Consider the following 18875-nt stretch of genomic DNA (forward strand, 5'->3'; position numbering starts at 1 on the left):
AAACACCTGGATTTTGGAGAAACACTTAATAAATACAGTGATGAAAAAACATTTAATGGTCAGAATACATACATGCATGCAGTTACAAGAAGAAGGCCTGGATAATTTGTATAGCGTTTTGCTTCAGTATCATGAAACTTGAGGTGAAAGGCAGCATAGTTCACTGTTTATCACTTCTGAATCACATCTAAAAGGTGTATTTCTCTCCCTTTTTCCTGAAACAGTTTTGTTTGGAAATATGTACTGGAGCAATAAGAGTACACAAAAGACAAACATATTTACCTATATATACAATTTTCTTTTATTAACAAGGTATATGTCATTACTGAACAAGGCAACTGAGAAATACAAGGACTGGACATATACATGAGAATTGTACAACTCGACTAAAGTTGGCATATGTTTTATACACGGATGTGATTAATTCATGTTACAACTCTACTGTATTTGATTAAACACAGTCCTAAGCACTTACATTGTGAAAATATGAAGTTGATCATACAGAGCTCAATTATGGAATCTAAAAATAATAACAATTTAAAAATTTCAAAACTTTCTATGTTCATCCGTTTTACAGAACAGCACTACAGCTTTTCCTACGACCATATACATGAAAGATTATCAAAAATATATCGATGGGTCTATCGCTAATCATGAATATTTATATTTACAATAAGTTAGCAAATTCTTCACCAAATACTTTATATACAAAACTCAATTTGCCCTTTGTGAAAGAGTCATTAAAAAGTTAAAAACCATAGAAATGCCAGTTAGAAATAATGCATTCCAAAAATTGGACTTGTTTACATCAACTGAGAACAATTGAAAATAATTTATGAAAAAGCATGTCATTTTAGAACATGAACTCTCACAACACTTTAGTTCCAATACAGAGTAGCAGGAATTTTGTCCCGTGTGTTCTTTGAGTGGTAAACTTCTTTTCCAATAAAGCTGCAAGAAAAAAAAGAAAAAAAATATTCTTAAGCAGTTTAATGTGAATCTTTGAAGAAGGCAGAAGTAATTCAAAGGACCAATATTCTTTCCCCCCTTCTCAGTGCAGGAAGCCCTGTCCCCATTTGTATCGGCCCAAGTACTCAGAATTCTTATTGCTCACTCCCTAGAGGCTAGAAGAGGAAAAAAAAAAAAAAGAGAGAGGGGAAAAAAAAAAAAAAAAAAGGAAGAGAAACCCAACACAAGCCTCTTTAGGGTTATTCAGAAGTGAAAACATCCTTTTCCCAGCAGTGTATTTGAGTATGATCTTGCTGATTTTTGTACTGACTATAATGGTTTTGCAGCATGCTTTGAGCACCCCTAGCAAAATCAGTCTTCTCTGCCAAACTGGAACCCCCTCCAACCTGTCTCTCAATTGAAAAAGAGCTTAAACAGGAACCAGACGTTCGCTCTGCGGGTACTTCTTCTACACAGACACGAGCACCTAAGGAATTCTGCAATACAAAACATGGATGCTGAATGAATCTACACATACTAAGGATTAGACAGCTACTGAAGCACAGACTCTCTTGGAATTGCATTCCATTCAGGCCCATCCAAGAACCAGACATCAGTTTGAGAACATAGAAGCACAGTTTACAGGGCTTCCAGTATGTGAGAAAAGAGCAGATGGATCAAGCACTAAGGTCTCACCTCACTTTTTCAATTGACAGCATCATGGAAACAATGCTGTGGTTCTGCACTGAATCAAATCGCTTCAACACAATTGCTCATAATGCACCACAGTCACTTCGACAAAATGCTGACACCACGTAACAAGCAAAATTAGATCTTGCTGTCAAATCCAAATGAAGGAGACTGAATTTCCCTTTTCACCTCTAGAGATACTGAATGCATCTCCTATATTTGCTCTATGGAATCCCTATCTTCCAATTCCAACCAAGTTTCTCCATGTGCTATTATCTCACCTGTTGCACTAGCCTTACTTTTATTCAAACTCCATAATGACCAACTGTCCACTTACTTCTTAAAAAAAGGTAAGGATGGAATGACATCTCAATCACCTTTAATCCATGCAGCCACACTCCTAGTTCTAAATCCTGTCTCCTCTTGCTTCAGACAGTCCTCCATTCTTTGGCTTTCCCCCTAAGTAATAATTCTTTAACTTAACTTAGTCTTAATTATTTTCAGGTCATCTTCCTTGTTCCTCTCAAACCAAGCTCACTGGGGAGGGTGTATAACTTCTTTGGCCTTCTCTTTTCTCTATCCTATTCCCAATTAACATTACCCAAAACACAAAATCCAGTTTTCTTCTCTATGCTGACGATTTTACACATAGCAAACTCCTTCTCCAATTTACCACTTCTCTCTACATATTTTCACACCTGTTTGTGTGTATCTATCTACAATGTCTCCTTCTTCAAACTCAAGTCCTTTTCTCCACAGCTTGACAAACTTCAGCAATCTGAGTGTCCTTCTTCAGTTACAGACCGATGACAAATGCTCACATCTTCAAACTGTACTTGTACCTACATCTTCACATACAGTAACTACACCAGCATTTTGCAGGTTTTTGGCAGCCTCTCTCTAAAACATGTTCTGCTTAGTCCACTTGTATGTCTAAAACTCTAATTAGGCCATGAGCTTTTCCTTGTGAGTTGCCTCAGTCTTCTGATTCAGGTCACCATACATTCACACAAACAGTGCTACTGGAACAACTCAGGGTGAGATGTGGGAGAAGAGGGTAACTGAAGCTACTTAAGCAGCTCTGCTAACTTATGTAAAACCACAGTTTATCCATCTCCCTTTCATTAACACCTGTATCTGTGTCTGATAATCTCTGGTCTGGCTCTATTTTTGTAACTTCTTCCTTAGAGCCAGGATTTTGTACTGTTTGTTTGTACAGTACCTGGAAAAGAAATATTTACAGCCGTAATTTAGGATCCTGTGCACTGCAATGACATGAATGTTATCACAGACACAAAACCTTTACAGGAATTTGATAACTTTAAGGTGTCTCAGATCTTACCAGTTTAATTTGTGCTCTGTCGCTGGACTTTTGGTCCAACGCTCTGAGTCTCTTCTTCTGGATTTGGGCGTTTCCCTGCACTAATGCCAGTACCAAGGGCCGTTCTTCCTGATAATTTAAAATCAGTATTTACCATTAAGACTCTATTGCACCTTTATATATTCAGGAAAAGTGGTTTGGGTTTTTGTTGTTGTTGTTTAAATTACCTGCTTGCAATAAGTGTGATTGCTGATTGTCTCCATGAGCATAGTGTAAGATACTACTTGCTTGACAGTAACCTGTTCAGATACAGTAGATATTATAATAAGTAAAATTTAGATCTGCAAGCAAGTGTACAGTTATGTTCTTTACAACAACAAAAAGGAGCCAATTGATTTATTTTCCATCTTCAAGAAAAATCCTGCCAGAAACCATCCTGAATGCAGAAGAGTTCTTATGCAAAAGAAAAATAAGCCTCACTCACAGCAGCCCACAGCAGTTAAATATATATGCACTTATTTATGCAGAGTGAACATTAAGTGTCTACATATTTGTGCATTATATTTGAAACAAGCAGAATGTTTATATATCCAAACACTTTAATTAAGTTGTAATAAATTTTAACATTACTTCTGCCAAGTCTCCTCATCCTTTTTATTATTTTGTTATTGCAAAACTAGTGAATCTTCATTGTGGAAAAATAAAAAAAAGCAAGTGTAACGTAAAAGAAAGACGCAAACTTCCTTCTGATTCACGTAAACTATCTACTGGCAACCTTGAAACTCAGTGTTCTGCATAAATAGTGCCATTAGCAGAAGCAGTTGCAAGGTCCCTTGTTCTGAACAGTTGCGCTGTTCCGGTTGCGCTCTGGATGCTTAAACAAAACACAGATTACAGCACTTCATGATCAGTAAACACACCGCCTCTGTTACGACTGCAAGGAAAAACAGTTACGTTAAATTTGATTGCAACTTTGATCTATCACAAACCACAGCTTAAGTTTCTGTACAGTTAAAGTAACAATGTGCTCGCACAATATGACACTATCCACACAAAACTGTGGAAATGGACTATATATGGGAAGAGTGGTAGTGAAATCCAAGAAAAGATAACGTACAAATATTGCTACCCAATACACAAGGTGGACTTCTTTTTTTCAGTATCTTTCATTTACAGTAGCCTAGGATAACGTTTATTAATTTTTGTTTAGTCACACTTGTGATCCCTCCCACTCAAAACATACAAACACTTTTCATTTTAGAGATAAAAGTGACAAGACAAGCGTGTTCACTCTAAGAAATAATTTTTATGTTTCAAGAACAGAAACAAGCCCAGTTCATGTTGTAGACAGCAACTGTCACCCAAAATCTATCCATGCTATTTTGATGTTTTGCCTGGTTTTCCACAGTTGCAAGGATTTGGAGATCCTCTACAGATAGGCACTGCCATAATACCTTGCTGCTGAATTCCACTTGCTCCTGTATGAGAGTCTCCCAGGGCACATGACTGAACAACTGTATGACCATCACCAGTTCCCAGCTGAGCTCCTGGAGAGGCAGGGAAAAGACTTAAACAGAACAGAAGATGCAATTCCAATTTAGGAATTTAAAATGTGCGTGTGTGGGGTGTTTCCCCTCTCTTCCAGAGGTTGACTTCTTCCTGTGGTCTTTTTTTTTTTTTGTCAAAGCACCCCAAAATGGGTCCAAAGCTCTAATGCTTTTGTCTTTCCAAATTCAGATGAATACACTGTAACCTGCTACAAAAGGAATACATTTTCTGATGTGAAAAGTTTAAGTACATGTTTACCTTTCAGTGTATATGAATATATTTTAAGGAGAAAAGAGTGCACATACTGTTAATTTTTTAAAAATAAACCCTTCTTGTCTTCTAAATCTCTTGAATTTATAAAAGTTCAAGCACCCAGCTTTAAGGACTCTAGACTTTAAATCTTCAAGAGGAATGGTTCTGGCTAAGAACAGTAAGCTCAGTCTTCTTCCACAATGTGCTTCTAACCTTGACTAAAGCCTATGGAAAATGTAAACTCAGTAAATTTTCAGTTCTGCTGTACAATGAAGAGTCCAAGGTGTACATGGCACTTAAGATGCAACACAGATTAATACAATCTTAATCCTGTTCTTATGTTTTTTAGTAGCAATAAATTCCAGTAAGCAATCTAATGCCACCATCAGAAAACTTTACAAGGTCACAGTTCTGACGTGAAAGTTCACAAGTCACTCCTTATTATAAGTATCAGGATGCTTATAGACTTCTAGGAGAAAAGTCAAACTGTTTGATACATGTTAGTGAGTAATTTTCAGAGGGGAAGAAAACAGGTTAAAACTTCTTACATATTTGAGATTAAAAAATAATTTAAAGATGTCTCTATACAAATACTATCAAACTGAGTAAATTTGAAAATGTTTGTAACTTGCACTCAAAACTGTCTTGTGGAAACAGTTCTTTTTTATAATACATAATGGCAAGGGCATTATAGAAGTTTGTGTGGTTCCATTCCAATAATTCTATGTATTGAAAGAATTTGACCGACCTCCTGTACTACCACAACCAGAAATGCTTTCTCCTGGTGAATAGCCCATTAGGCCACCATTTCCATTTCCATTTGGATTAGAAGGCACTGTTGCAAGAAGACCTAGGCAACAAAATAAAATATATAAAGAAATACAGCAAAAACACAGAGTAAGTGTAGCATGCTTTTTTCCTCAAGCTATTCTCCCCCCTCACCTTGAGTGGTTTACCTTTAAAAAGGAGAACACATCTCTGTCTTGCCTCCTTCTGGGATCTTGCCAAGTAATTTCAGTTCACATTTACATAACTTTACTTTCCTACATAATATTCTGCATAACTTTTCCAATATTTCTTAGTTACATGTACTCAATATGTTCCATTACAGTGCAATGCATCCTGATTCAATATCCAATACCTGAACATACTGACTGCTCACACCTTGCCCTGAGCAGTACAGTGCACATGGTTTACCTCTCAGAGCAAAGGGGAAGAATGATACTGGGGATTGTATTGGTGCCTATTCAAGCAACAGCATTTGCAAATGCAAATACAGTATGGTTGAAGTTATGAACCACATTAAATTTCTAATCACTAATACTAAAACCTATCTATACAAGAGTATCATAATGCACAGAGGGCCCAGTTTAACCAAAATACTTCAAAAAATCCACATAAACAAAAATCTGGTTAATATTTGGGAAGAGGCACTCCCCTCAAACTACTTCTTTCCTTTCTTGATTACATATAATATTTTTATTTATTTGGACACACAACCCTGGTCACCACTCTGAGCTTACACCTTATTACCACTGTCATGGGACTAAATTATTAATTGCTAGAAGATGAGAGAAATTTTCAAATAAAGCCAAGAGTCTGTAACCATACCCAGTCCTCTGTATCGTGAAAGCTGCTGGTAGATTTGTTTCATCCTCTCAATATTCAGACGGCTTGCCTCTGCATGGTTTACCATTGGTTTGGGATAATTAACCCCTATAATACATTTTGCAGCCTTCTGGATGCTCTCTGGGGCATTCCAAGGATCATAGATGTATTTTGCAGGGAAACCTCTAAGTACTGGCAAATAACGCCTTAAAAAATAATAAAAAGGTCACATTAAGTATAAAGCTACTTGACATTATAAGTAACATCCATGAATCAATCACTGCAATTTCTGGATTGTGAGTTACCTGATATAATCCCCATTTGGGTCTGTTCTTCTGCCAAAACCCACTGGACAGTAGCAGTGAAAAAACTGCTGAAAGAAGGAACTGCAGGACAGCCACATCCAGCTTCCAGCATTCACACTCCAATCTGCATCAAGTAACAGCTCTTCGAAGACCTTAAGAAATTAGAGCAACAAGTTAGTCTGAACATGACACACCTTCAAGATACCTACTTTTTCACTATCTTTTCCTGAGTTTCTGATTTCAGCTCTTTCTTACCTGGCAACATAAACAGAATGCTCAGTATGCAATTGCAAATACTTACCTAAATGCTAAACTCAAGAACAAAAGAAAAAAAATGATTCAAGAACAGGCTTTTAACCTGTAAGCAAACTTGTAAACATCTCAGAAAGCTACACATTCTTACACAAGCCTCTCACAGCCTTGAAAAGTAAATCCCCTAAGGATGGCTGGAGCCTGACTGCTTGCAAGTGCCATTTGCTATTTTCAGAAGAGTTGCTTCATCACATCACAATTGAGTAAGCTTTGCAAACTTCCAGAAAACAGGGAACGTACAAAGTACAAATTTAAATTGTTGGTCTGAATACCTCAACTTGCACAGCACCTTTCACTGTGTGAGGAATCCCAAGAGTAGAACTCAAAAGTTTCAGTGTAGCACAGACATTCAGAAGTTGTGTTCTTGAAGGCCATTAGTTAATCTAGTAAGTCACAGTTTTGAGGATACATTCTTAAATTCCTGGAGGAATTCCTGAAGGAACATGAACTACCAAGAACACTGAAGAATGGTCAGACAGACAATGAACTCTGGTCTGAAGAAAATAAAAAATCTTCCAAAAACTTTAATTCTGATTTGCTACCCTTATCATGTTAAAAATAATTCATGAGAAAGTTGAAGGCTTATGAAGGTTTTACTTTAAATCTGGAGCTCAGCCTTATTCTTTGAAGGACAACATTCCAGGACCTTTTATAAAAAGAGTGCACCAAGAAGTAGTTTTGAAAACAGATACTTAATTAATACATATTTTTCCAAGTTCTGATTTTCCTTTCAAACCTGCATTGTTTCCAAATGTTCCAAAGAAATCATCCTCTTTCTTCATGCCTCAGCATCTTACTACTGCCACCCAACTGCCACTAATATTAATCCTATGCAAAGTCTAAATAAGACAATACCATTAAACAATAATCTCTCTCCATATATTCAATAAGGCATTCATTCCACAGTATACACTGAATAAGTGTTACAAAAGTATCTTTCTCTAAATATCTGCAACTATTTGGAAAAACCCCGTTTGCTTTGAAAAAATAAGATTTATCTTAAAAACATTTTCAAAATACATTTTAAATAGAAAGTGACTCATAATGCAACAAGATCTTCAGGCATTAAGTGTTAGCACACAATTGTTCCACTAGATGCTGCCACGTAATAAGACTGGAAATAACATCACATGGAAGGCCAGATTAACTTTTGCAAGCTATGGACCACTGTACAAGTTGGAGCCCTCCATATATCTTTTTATATCTTATTATTGCAAAAGTAGGAACTAGTTGTCATTTATCTGTATTATGCAGCTTTGTTGTTGTCTGAGTTACCTATCTAAAGGCATCTTTGATGTCTCTGTCTCTATCTATGAACTGTAAAAGATTCCTAAAGCAGCTTATTTTGTTGTGTAACCAATTTATTTTTAAATGAACGATGTTTGCTTACAAGTGATTTGAGGAAAACAAAATTTCCTAAGAGTATATACATATATAAATATGAGGTCACAATCCTGATGGCAAGTAAGTTCTTTTTTAGATTAAAAAAAATATGTTTGATTATCAAATTTTCATTGATTCCGATTGCTCGGTAAAAGATGTGCTGCCTTTCTAAAAATGTAACATTGATTCAAAGGCTGAGATCAGAAGACTGACATTTTAAATTTGAACTTCACTATCTCTTAGATACTTCCATAGAATTAATTGCACTGAACCTCCAGCCAAATCATGTTGCCCTTACTCACACTTCTAACACTGGGCAAAAGCACAGAAATTGCTGAAAGGACATTCTCAGCTTTTAGTTTTCTCCCTTTAATTCTCATAGAGCTTTCCCTTTGCAGGGAAGCAGATGCAAGATGAGAACAGCAATCGTTCAGGCAAAATGATTGGAAAGAAATCTCTGTAGTAATCCAGGTTTATTTGCCAAGATTTAGGAGGAAATCTCACATTTAAAAGAATTTCAGACCTATTATGACTGCAAGAAACACTTTAATATTCCAATAAAAGGGGGCATTCAAGAGGCAAAATTTCAGCACGACTCATTTATCAGAACTGATTTAGTTTTGCCCCCAATTAAGGGTTTAAATTTCAACTTACATGGCACAGTAACAATTCTAGAATGACAATCTAAAACTTTAACAGGCACGTTAATAAATTCAAGAATAAGAAACAATACCTTCATTCCTTCTTCCCAACTAATCCAGAGGTCACCTCGAGTCAAAAAGCATGCTACAGCATGCCGGGCTAAGTGGTGAATCCAACCTTCTTGACGAAGCTGTGTCATAATTGCATCAATCCACGGAAAACCTGTCCTGCCTTCCGCCCACTTGGCCAAAGCCTCAGGATTCTTATCCCATGGAATTTGAACACAGATAGGATTCCCCTCCATTTTATCAAATCGTGGATTGTTAGTCGCCGCTGTGTAGAAAAATTCACGCCATAACAGCTGGCCATAGAGGGAGAGGGGAGGGGAGCTGTTCTTTTTTACCTGAAGATCATCATTAAAGAAAAACATTTTATTAGGAGAAGTAGAGGAAAATCACGGCATCTAAGAATATGTAGATGACTACACGGAAACCCCACCTTTTTGTACAGATCCGTTAACTTGAAATAAAAGAGACGACAGGACAAGCAGCCGAAGCGGAGGTAGGGACTAAGCCCTGTAGGACTTGCCAGAAGGGAATTTGCATTCATTCGTGGTCTTTCAAAGTTTGCTACCCAAGCCTTAGGAAGACAAAAACCACACAGCAATATCAGACTACAGGTTATGTAGCAACTTATAAAGGGAGAAATCATACACTGTCCATAACTGAATCCAAACAGTGGAGAGAGGATCACGTTACCTACAACATCCAGGAGTTCCTTTTGAATCAGTGGAACCTCTAGAAGGTAATTTAATTCATCTCAGTGCAGAAGGCATGAACTGTCTTCCAGACCTATCTGTCCCTTTCTTTTAAATACATTGGAAACCTAGCCAAACTAGCAATACATTAGCTTTCAGAAGAATTCCCCTTCAAAATTATAAGAAGTATGTTTCAAATAAAATTACCTCAAAAAATGTTTTTAGTATAAAATAGTAAACCAGACTTTCTCTAAAATTCAAAGAGGACCTGCTATCATCTTCTAAAACTAAGAAAAAAACTATTGATTTATATCATTATATTGAGGCCTGAAGTTTGTGGGTTTGATTTTTTTTAACAGGACTTGCCCAAATCCCTTTACATTTCATATCAAAGAGTAACCATGTTTCCCAGATCCATGGAACTTGCAGTGATCTGAAACACACCTTTCGTTCTAGATGCCTTTCCAATCGTGTGAGAGCTTCTGTTTCTCCCCCTGGCCATACTGCAGAAGGCAGACCATCTGTATCAAAACCTGAAAGACAAATTGAAACAAAGAAATTCCTTGTTTGCTCATCCTGTAGGGCAACAAAATTCTAGCATATTGATACTTGACCATTTTACTGCATCTTGAGAAAAACCCTAAGTTGGACACACATTAAAGTACAAGTTTTAAAACAGTATGTAATCAAATCTTCTTAAAGCACATCCAATACCTCTTAACTTGCAGCAAAATTAAATTTTTAAATTAAACTTTTGCACTTTCATTAATATACATTACAAATTTTACATGCTGAATGGCCTTACTTCAATCCCACTTCTTCTGTTTCTTTTTTTGTAAAAGGTGACATGTCTATCATTTTCCAAATTATTTTCAAGTTCTCAGCTCTACAATATGCAGGGTAACCAAAACTACAACTATTTTATTTTAATTTACAGAGTTGATTATCTTTTTTTTGTTCCTTTTGTATGTCGTAACTGTATCGGTATAACAACTAACCACAACTAGGATCTCTCTCTTTGTTATTTTAAGTAGTAGATTACATTTTCCTTGTTTCATAATGTCAAAGCAATCCTAGAACATACCCAGCTCTTCAAGCGATGGCACACCGTATTTCTCATCGTGGTCTTCGGAAACTGGAGTAGTACATTTTTTCATCACTTCTGGGGTTATGGTCTCCACAGGCATCTCCAGTGGTTCCATTCTACTAATGAGGGTCTGGAATCGCTTGTAAGTAAGAGGAGGTTGCCCCCCATTTAACTCTATTATTCTGGATTGAAGAAAAAGAAAAAAAGCAAAGGGGCATATCAGACAATAGTATTTAAACATTCTTTTTTATATAAGATACACAGCAATACACGCAGAGAAATATCTCTTTATCTTCCTCTAGCATGCTATATAAAAATCACAGATATACACAGTAATCCAGGCATTCTGAACTTTAAATTTTACCACCTTTTTTTCCCCTCTAGGGAGACATAAATTAACTGTTTATAACTAAGTCAATTTTCTTCATTCTTCATGAATGAGGAAGTAATGAACATGGACAGTTCAAGGCAAAGAAATAAAAGACAAATAATAAAAGAGATTTAACATAAACATTATTTTCAAAAGAACCCCAAATTAAAACTGCATTTCAGATACAGGTACATATAATTCTTTGGAGTTTCAAATTCTACTCAGTATATAATAAAATTTGGACAGATGAAGAGAAACAAACATAAACCAAACTTGTAGTTTCCCTAACTATAAAGTGCTCTGTGTAGAAAGTGGCACACAGTATCTAAACAAATACTACATGAAACTCTAAGTTTTTCTTTTTTTCTTTTTTAAAACCAGAAGTAATGGTAACTTACTTGTCTAGGTCATACAATGTGTGGGAAATCCGAACAATGACCTCCACTCCAGCTTCACTAGCCAGCTTCTTAATAGCTGCATCTCTTTCCTTCCCAAATGGTTCAGAATCATATTCAATTGAAAGCTTTGCAATGTTCCACTCCTACAACACAAACAAAAAATGTGGTCCATCAGCAACTCAGCTGCATGATGGAGGGTGAAAGGAAGGAGAACTGGAAGGACAGGGGCAGAATGGAACACAAGGAACTATCTGCGGATAGTAATCAGAGATACAGAAAGGTCCAAAATACATTCAGACACCCAGATTATCAAAACCAAAGTCCAGCTTTTTGGCATCTAAGTAGGAATCGGGCATAAAAAAAGCCTCCATCTGTTCTATTACTGTGGGTGCACACAGCAATGGGACAACTTCTATGTAAATTTTGAAAATTCATCTCTAACTGTAGGATCCATATACCTTAAGAGACACAACAGAAGGAAAAGATGACATCTTCCGAAAGCTGATCAGCAGCAGCGTCTTGGTCTGCAGAGAAGCTTTTTACATGTGCCTTCAACAGTAGAACTGAAGTTTCAGGGGCAGAAATAACACCCTGCCCTCAAACCAAACATCACACACTTTCTTTACCTTTTCCAAATCCCTAGTCCTCACTTGGACAGTCTTCAAGTTCTCAACTAGAAAAGAAAAAAAGGGCTGTCTCCCAGAAAGACATAGCCTTGAATGTCACAGATGCTGTTACTAAGCCCAATAGTCACAGGTGGGTAAATAAGAAGTGAACAAAGGAATCAACTAATGGCTAAAGCTTCTGCAACAGTAGAAAATTGGAAAGCTGAAGCATGCACAGAATGATCCTAGAAAGGCATCATGCCAATCAAACTCAAAGAAATACCCTTCTAATCCCTCAGAATCTTAATCACTTGATTTAAATACACCAGCCAGAGTATTTCAGAGAATTAGATTTACACTAACAAGACAAGGGCACTCAACGCTGTTCTCCTTTCCAAACTCTAGCTCTCTCCTAGGTGAAGCCCAGCCCCAAGGATAGGCAATTCCAAGGAGTGCTTGTTCTTTGAACAAAGGCTTGCCTCTGTCCATCCTTAAGTCTGCCAAGACTAACCCAGCAGGCCTTGAATCCTCAAGGAAACTCCTACACCATCATACAACATTTATTTCCCATTTCATAATGTAAAACCACTGTTGCAGCAGACAGTTTTCTACATCTTTCTTTCCTCTGGCATACTGAAAGAAGACCACAAAATATGTGTCCAAAAGCCAGAGTCACATCCTGAAAGGAGTCAAGGAACTCCAAGACAAGTGCTACATAATGTGAATACACCCAGATCACAACAGCACAAGCTAGGCAATTAGAAGTAGTATGGACTTTGCAAAATCCTTTTGCACATACTGCTGGATGCTTTTAGCAACTTGATGTGTTCAAAAAATTAGTGATTATTTCAATTCTATTTCCTTTACTGAGCCAGAGAGCAGACCAAAACAAATTCAAAAGAATGAGGCAAGAGCGAAGTGGAGATGGGTGGCTGCCTTTGGCCACAGTGACCATGAGGTGATTGAGTTTAAAATCTGTTGACAGAAGGAAAAGTGCCAGCAAAACCTCAACTCTGGACATGAGGAAAGCAGACTTCAGGCTGCTCAGGGAATTAGTAAGACCCCTGGGAAAACATCTTTACAGGTGCTGGGGTCCCTCAGTGCTGGTCATCTCCTAAGGGCACAGGAGCAGGCAATTCCCAAATGTCAGAAGTCAAGCAGGAGAGGCAGAAGGCTGGCTTGGCTGAGCAGGGATCTTCTCTTGGAAATAAGGCAAAGAAAGGAAGGTGTATGCCCAGTGAAGCAAAGTTAAGTGGCATGGGAAGAATTCAGAGGTGCTGCTTGCCACTGTAGGGAGAAAATCCGTGCAGCCAAAGCTCAGCTGGAGTTCAAGTTGGCCAGACATGTGGAGGACAATAAAAAGAGTTTTTTCAAATACATGAATGGTAACAGGCAGTATAGAAATATCACTGGCCCCTTACAGGATGAGGATGGTCACCCCACACACAGGGACAGAGACAAGGCAGAGGTGTTTAACACTTTCTTTGCCTCTGTCTTCAACACAGATGATGGACCACAGGGAGTCTCAGTGCCCTGAGCTAGAAGACCATGAACGATCAAGTCCCAGTTGACCCTGAAATTGTGTGGGATCTGCTGCTCCAGCTGGATCCCTACAAATTTATGGAGCCTGATGGGATTCATCCCAGAATCCTCAAATTGCTGCTGATGTCATTGCAAAATCTCTCTTGATTTTTGAGCAGTCTTGGGAATCCAGAGAGGTCCCAGCTGACTGGAAGCTGGCAAACACTGTCCCAATTTTCAGGAAGGGCAAGAAGGAGGACCCCAGAAACTACAGGCCAGTCAATCTCACTTCAGGGCCTGGTAAAGTTATGGAAAAGATTATTCTGGGAGGTACTGAAAAACACATGAAAGACAACACTGACATCAGTCTCAGCTAGCATGGCTTCATGAGAGCACAGTCCTGCTTATCCAATCTGATTTCCTTTTATGACAAGGGAACCCACCTAATTGATCAAGGGAAGCCAGCTGATGTCATCTTTTTGGATTTCAGTAAAGCTTTCAATACTGTCTTGCACAGGATCCTTCTGGACAAAATATCCAGCGCACAGCTGGATAAACACATCATGTGGTGGGTGAGCAATTGGCTCACAGGTCAACCACAGAGGGTAACAGGGAATGGGGTGACATCAGACATCAGAAAGGTCAGCCTAGTAGCAAGATCTGAAACAGGACTCGTCAAAGTAGCCACTGAAGTATTTAAGAAAACTTCCCACGTGTTGCTCTACCCCAAATGGTGACACAACAGCTAGATCTTTGCCCCTATTTAAATGCAATCAAACTAAGTTTGGCAGAAAAATCTTAAAAGCTTGAGCATCTGAGGGGTTGCAAGCAGCAACTGATGCCACAGTACTAATGGCAGGAAATTCTTCACTGAGGGAAAATCAAGGAAAGACCAGTAGGAGTATCATCCAGTTAGCATTTCACAACTAAAGCACAAGAATGAAGATGGAAATGTGAGTTTCAGTTGAGTTCTCATCTTGGTGTGGAAGACCTGGGAATAAAAATCTTGAAGGTACGATCTCTTTGGAAAAACAGATATCTAATTTTTCCCCCAGTCTCACTTGTTTCAGTCATCCCAGTTCAAATCAACCTGCAAAGTGTTCATTTTTACTATCCTATTACAGTATTATTACCTTAAATACACTATTATCCATGGATGACATGAACCCTCACAGATTTAATTTTCTCAATAATAAGACCCTTTCCCACAAAAGCTTTAAACTTCTTGGACTAGAAATTGCTTTTTAGATGCTCTATGCTTTTAACAAGCCTACTACTAGAAAAAGGCTTATTAAATCACCTTTAATGAAAAAGTAATCACATCAGATATTTGGCCTAAATAAAACATTGCTTTTAAAGGCTTTGAACCTGGATTCATGTGCACAGAATTATATTTCAGTATTACAAAGGAAACCTGAAAAGGTAAATGTAGTAGTATTGAGTACCTACACTTAGCAAACCATTTAAAATCAATTCCATTTCTGGAAACAAAGAAAGCAAAACCAGTAAAGTCTAAGAGCAACTCAGTTCAGTTGGTGATATGTACATTAAAGGGGAAAAATTCAAAACAAACACAAACAACCTTAATGAGAAACTGCAAGGACAGTTAACTATTTGCATGGATAAATTGCACTGAAGTAAACAGTGCAAGAAATATTCCTAGTTGAAAATAGTCTGTCAGTCATATTTGTGGACAGAAACAACAACTGTTAAGAGGTATTTACCTTAAAAAGTCTGGGGAAAACATCTGCCGGCTGCCCACGAATAACAAACAAACGTGAATTCAGTTTCCGTAGATTAGCGTCAAGATCCTCGAGACACTGAAGCAGGAATCTGCAAGGAATTGCAAGGAAACATTTATTTTCTGAGGCAAACCATACCATTTTACAATAGAAAAAAGTAACTAAGAGGAATAATCCAACAATGATTATCAGACCTTGAGTATTTGGTGATGCATGCTGTTCACATCTGAATTACACTTGGCTTGCAGTAGCACAAGATCACATAATATAGTAAAAAATCCATAATTCGTAAAACCAAACCGTGTTGTCATTTCAGATTTTCACCTCAGTGCTATTCAGCTCTGGAATGGACTAAAAGACAGTCTAGTCTTAACTAAAACAGCAAGTGTCTTGTCAGTCTAAAGACAAAAAAATCCCACACTACAGAAAAAATCCCCAACAACAAACAAACAGATAATCAGCTGTTGGCACACTGCTACTAAACTTCATCCAAGTCTCTGTTACAACACAGCAGCCTGTACTGTTACTAAAAACAGCAGAGCAGAGGAGTACAGTCATAACTATCCCTTCAGCCTTCATTTATAGAAACAGCCCTCTACATAACAGTTTAACGCATCTTGGCTGTAACCTCACCCAAATTATTTAATGAGCAAATATGCAAATAAGGAAAAACCAAACTGGGGGGATGGGATGCTGCAAATCTGCAAGTCTTCAAGAGAAACAGGTAATTGCACAAAGGATGTTGAGACAGGTTCACATGCGCAACGATTTATTAGTGGATACAGTAACTAAAATCTCCAATGGTGAAAGCTGTTTGGAAAAAGAAATAAAAATTAAAGGAAGGAGAGGAAAAAAGAACTCTACCTTGCAGTCAGCCAGAAAGAGAGATGCTGGGGGTCCCCAGCTGAGTGTCCTTTCCCTGGACTCCTCTCCAGTGTAACAAGTGGCTCATCCACAATGTTTTTCTCATGGTGTCAGCAGGTCCAGAGAGGTCATCCTCTCCCTCTACTCTGCCCTGCTGAGCCCACATCTGGACCATTGAGTCCAGTTCTGGGCTCCCCAGTCCAAGAAAAACAAGGAACTACTGGAGAGGGTCTGGTGGATGACTATGAAGATTATTAAGGGACTGGAGCATCTGAGCAAAGTCTGAGAGAGCTAGGCCTCTAGAGAGGCTATAGAGGGTAGATCTCATCCCTCAGCTGAGGGTAGATCTCATCAATGCATACAAATATCTTAAGGGCGTGTCAAGAGGATGGGGCCAGACTCTTTTCAGTGCTCAACAACAGGAAAAAGGGCAATAGGCACAAACTGAAACACAGGAACCTCCATCTGCATACAAGGAAAAAATTCTTTGAGGGCGACAGAGGATTCAAATAGGCTGCCCAGAGAGGTTGTAGAGTCTCCTTCTCTGTGGATATTCAAAACCCACTTAGACATGATCCTGTGCAACCTGCTCTGGGTGCACCTGCTTTAGCGGGGAAGTTGGACTAGGTGATCTCCAGAGGACCCTTCCTACTCCAACCATTCTGTGATTCTGTGTAGTAACACTTTTCACCAGGAGCTGCTCAAACCCTCCCAGCTGTTTCTTCTTACAGGGCTGCTGGCATTCACCAAAGCACATGCTGATCAAGGCAACTGCTGAGTCAGTGCCTGCCGGTCATTGACCTCTGTGCACACACATAAGTGCCATAAACCACAAGCTACACCCAAAGGAGGGGAGAAAATAGGTGATTCCAGCACTGCAGGCCATTATTCCTGAGAAAACCTGCTCTAATGACGCTAACTGCAGGTGCAAAGTCACAGCTCAGAGGTAACAGCTCAGATACAATCAGCCTACGAATGAAAATGCTTCACCTTCTAGGAGGGACATAACATACACAATTGCTGTAGACCTGCTAACAGTCACTTCCTGAAGACTTAGCAATATGTAAGGGATGCCTACCTAACACACATTGCTTCCAACTTTATAGGGGAAAAAACATACCAAAAATAATATATAAAAGGCTGGCAGGAACACCCCCCCATCTGCTATTAAACAACTAAAATGTGTGGCTCACTAGAGCTGAAAGAGTGAGAGTAGGCCTCTCGGCAGCCAGAATACAAGGATACAATGGCTCCTTGGTTGGCAAACTATGCTTACATGTTTTATGACTGGAACAAACCACAAATGCCTAATTTCCTCACTTCGCTAATTTTTGTTTTGAGAAAACTCTGAGGTAGTAAGAAGAGAAAAAGAAACCCCTGTATACCCATTTAGTCAGAAACCAAGCAGGAATCATTTTAAGAAGCAGATGAGAATTGGATATGCTTCTATCAGAGAGAACTTGGGCCCCATGTTCCCAGGACAAAGTCAATCCCATTTGGACTCTGAAAATGACAGCTTCCCTTTATCGCGTTTTTTTGAAACCTGGAATGACAAACATTATTCATTAATCTTATTGATGTGCATCTCGCTTTCAAGGAGCATGTGCGTTCATAAATCACTATAAAGACAAACTGCAATACTGTCCAGAATACCTTTGGGATAGTCCAGAGGAAGATTTTTTTGTTGTTTGGCTTTAGGGTGTTTTGTTGTCGTGGAGTTTTTGTTTTTGTTTGTTTGTTTAACTTCGTATCACCAAACATAGGGAGAGGGTATGAAGAGAAACTGATGACATAAAATATTCCTAACTATTCAAACTAAAAATCTGTATTTCAGGAAACTTTTTGGTTCCCTGTATTTTCTCAGTTTCTTTTCTTCCTACCTAACTGAGGAGAACATACAACTTCTAGTCTGGACTTGGTGCAAAATCCTACTCAAGAAGATTACATGCACTGACCCAGTCTCCAATTCACATCCAAGATTCCTAAACTTGCCCTTAATACTGTTTAATCTCTATTTGTTGGTTCCCCAAATCCACTCTATTATCTTACTTAACTATCTCTTACCACACTCAAGCATTTCAATCTCTATAAAACTCTTTTAGGTATTTAACAAAAATAACATTGTAGACTCAAACTGTTAAATATATGTAGGAAGGGATCAGGAGAGTGGCCAGGGACACACACACACACACACACACACACTCCCCCTCACCTCTGCAAACAACAGAACAAATGAAAACCAGCCAAACCACTGCTTGTGTTGCAAGACTCATGGAAAGCACACTGTTCAAAAATAATAGGGCAAATCAAACCCTAATGACCCTACGGTATCTAGAGTAACAGCAATGCAAAGGAATACTGCTTTAGACTTTCAGAACACAGATTCAATTTACAAGTGGCTACTCAGAACAAGCATGCAGTTTATTAAGCATGTTTGAATCTTTCAGTTAGACCAAATGTGTTTTAACAAAATGCGTTACAATCACCTATTTCATTTTCACCGACTGCATTTATGCTATGCC

At 38.3% G+C, this 18875-nt stretch overlaps 1 protein-coding gene across 1 annotated transcript in view; it reads right to left on the reverse strand.

Annotated features, from left to right (window-relative positions):
- Window positions 1–277: 277 nt before the first annotated feature.
- CRY1 (cryptochrome circadian regulator 1) overlaps window positions 278–18875 on the reverse strand; it is a 38532-nt gene continuing 19934 nt past the window's right edge. The window contains exons 2-14 of the mRNA XM_050323703.1: window positions 15472–15580; window positions 11622–11764; window positions 10851–11035; window positions 10211–10299; window positions 9508–9648; window positions 9101–9412; window positions 6673–6824; window positions 6371–6573; window positions 5508–5609; window positions 4414–4506; window positions 3187–3258; window positions 2981–3088; window positions 278–951 (exon numbers count right to left, since the gene is read on the reverse strand). Of these exons, the coding sequence (XP_050179660.1) occupies window positions 2985–3088; window positions 3187–3258; window positions 4414–4506; window positions 5508–5609; window positions 6371–6573; window positions 6673–6824; window positions 9101–9412; window positions 9508–9648; window positions 10211–10299; window positions 10851–11035; window positions 11622–11764; window positions 15472–15580 (1705 nt within the window). The 3' untranslated portion in view covers window positions 278–951; window positions 2981–2984. The remainder of the gene's footprint in view (window positions 952–2980; window positions 3089–3186; window positions 3259–4413; window positions 4507–5507; window positions 5610–6370; window positions 6574–6672; window positions 6825–9100; window positions 9413–9507; window positions 9649–10210; window positions 10300–10850; window positions 11036–11621; window positions 11765–15471; window positions 15581–18875) is intronic.

Source organism: Myiozetetes cayanensis, unplaced genomic scaffold (assembly GCF_022539395.1).
Source record: "Myiozetetes cayanensis isolate MyiCay16 unplaced genomic scaffold, myiCay2020 scf3, whole genome shotgun sequence".
Lineage (NCBI taxonomy): Eukaryota > Metazoa > Chordata > Aves > Passeriformes > Tyrannidae > Myiozetetes > Myiozetetes cayanensis.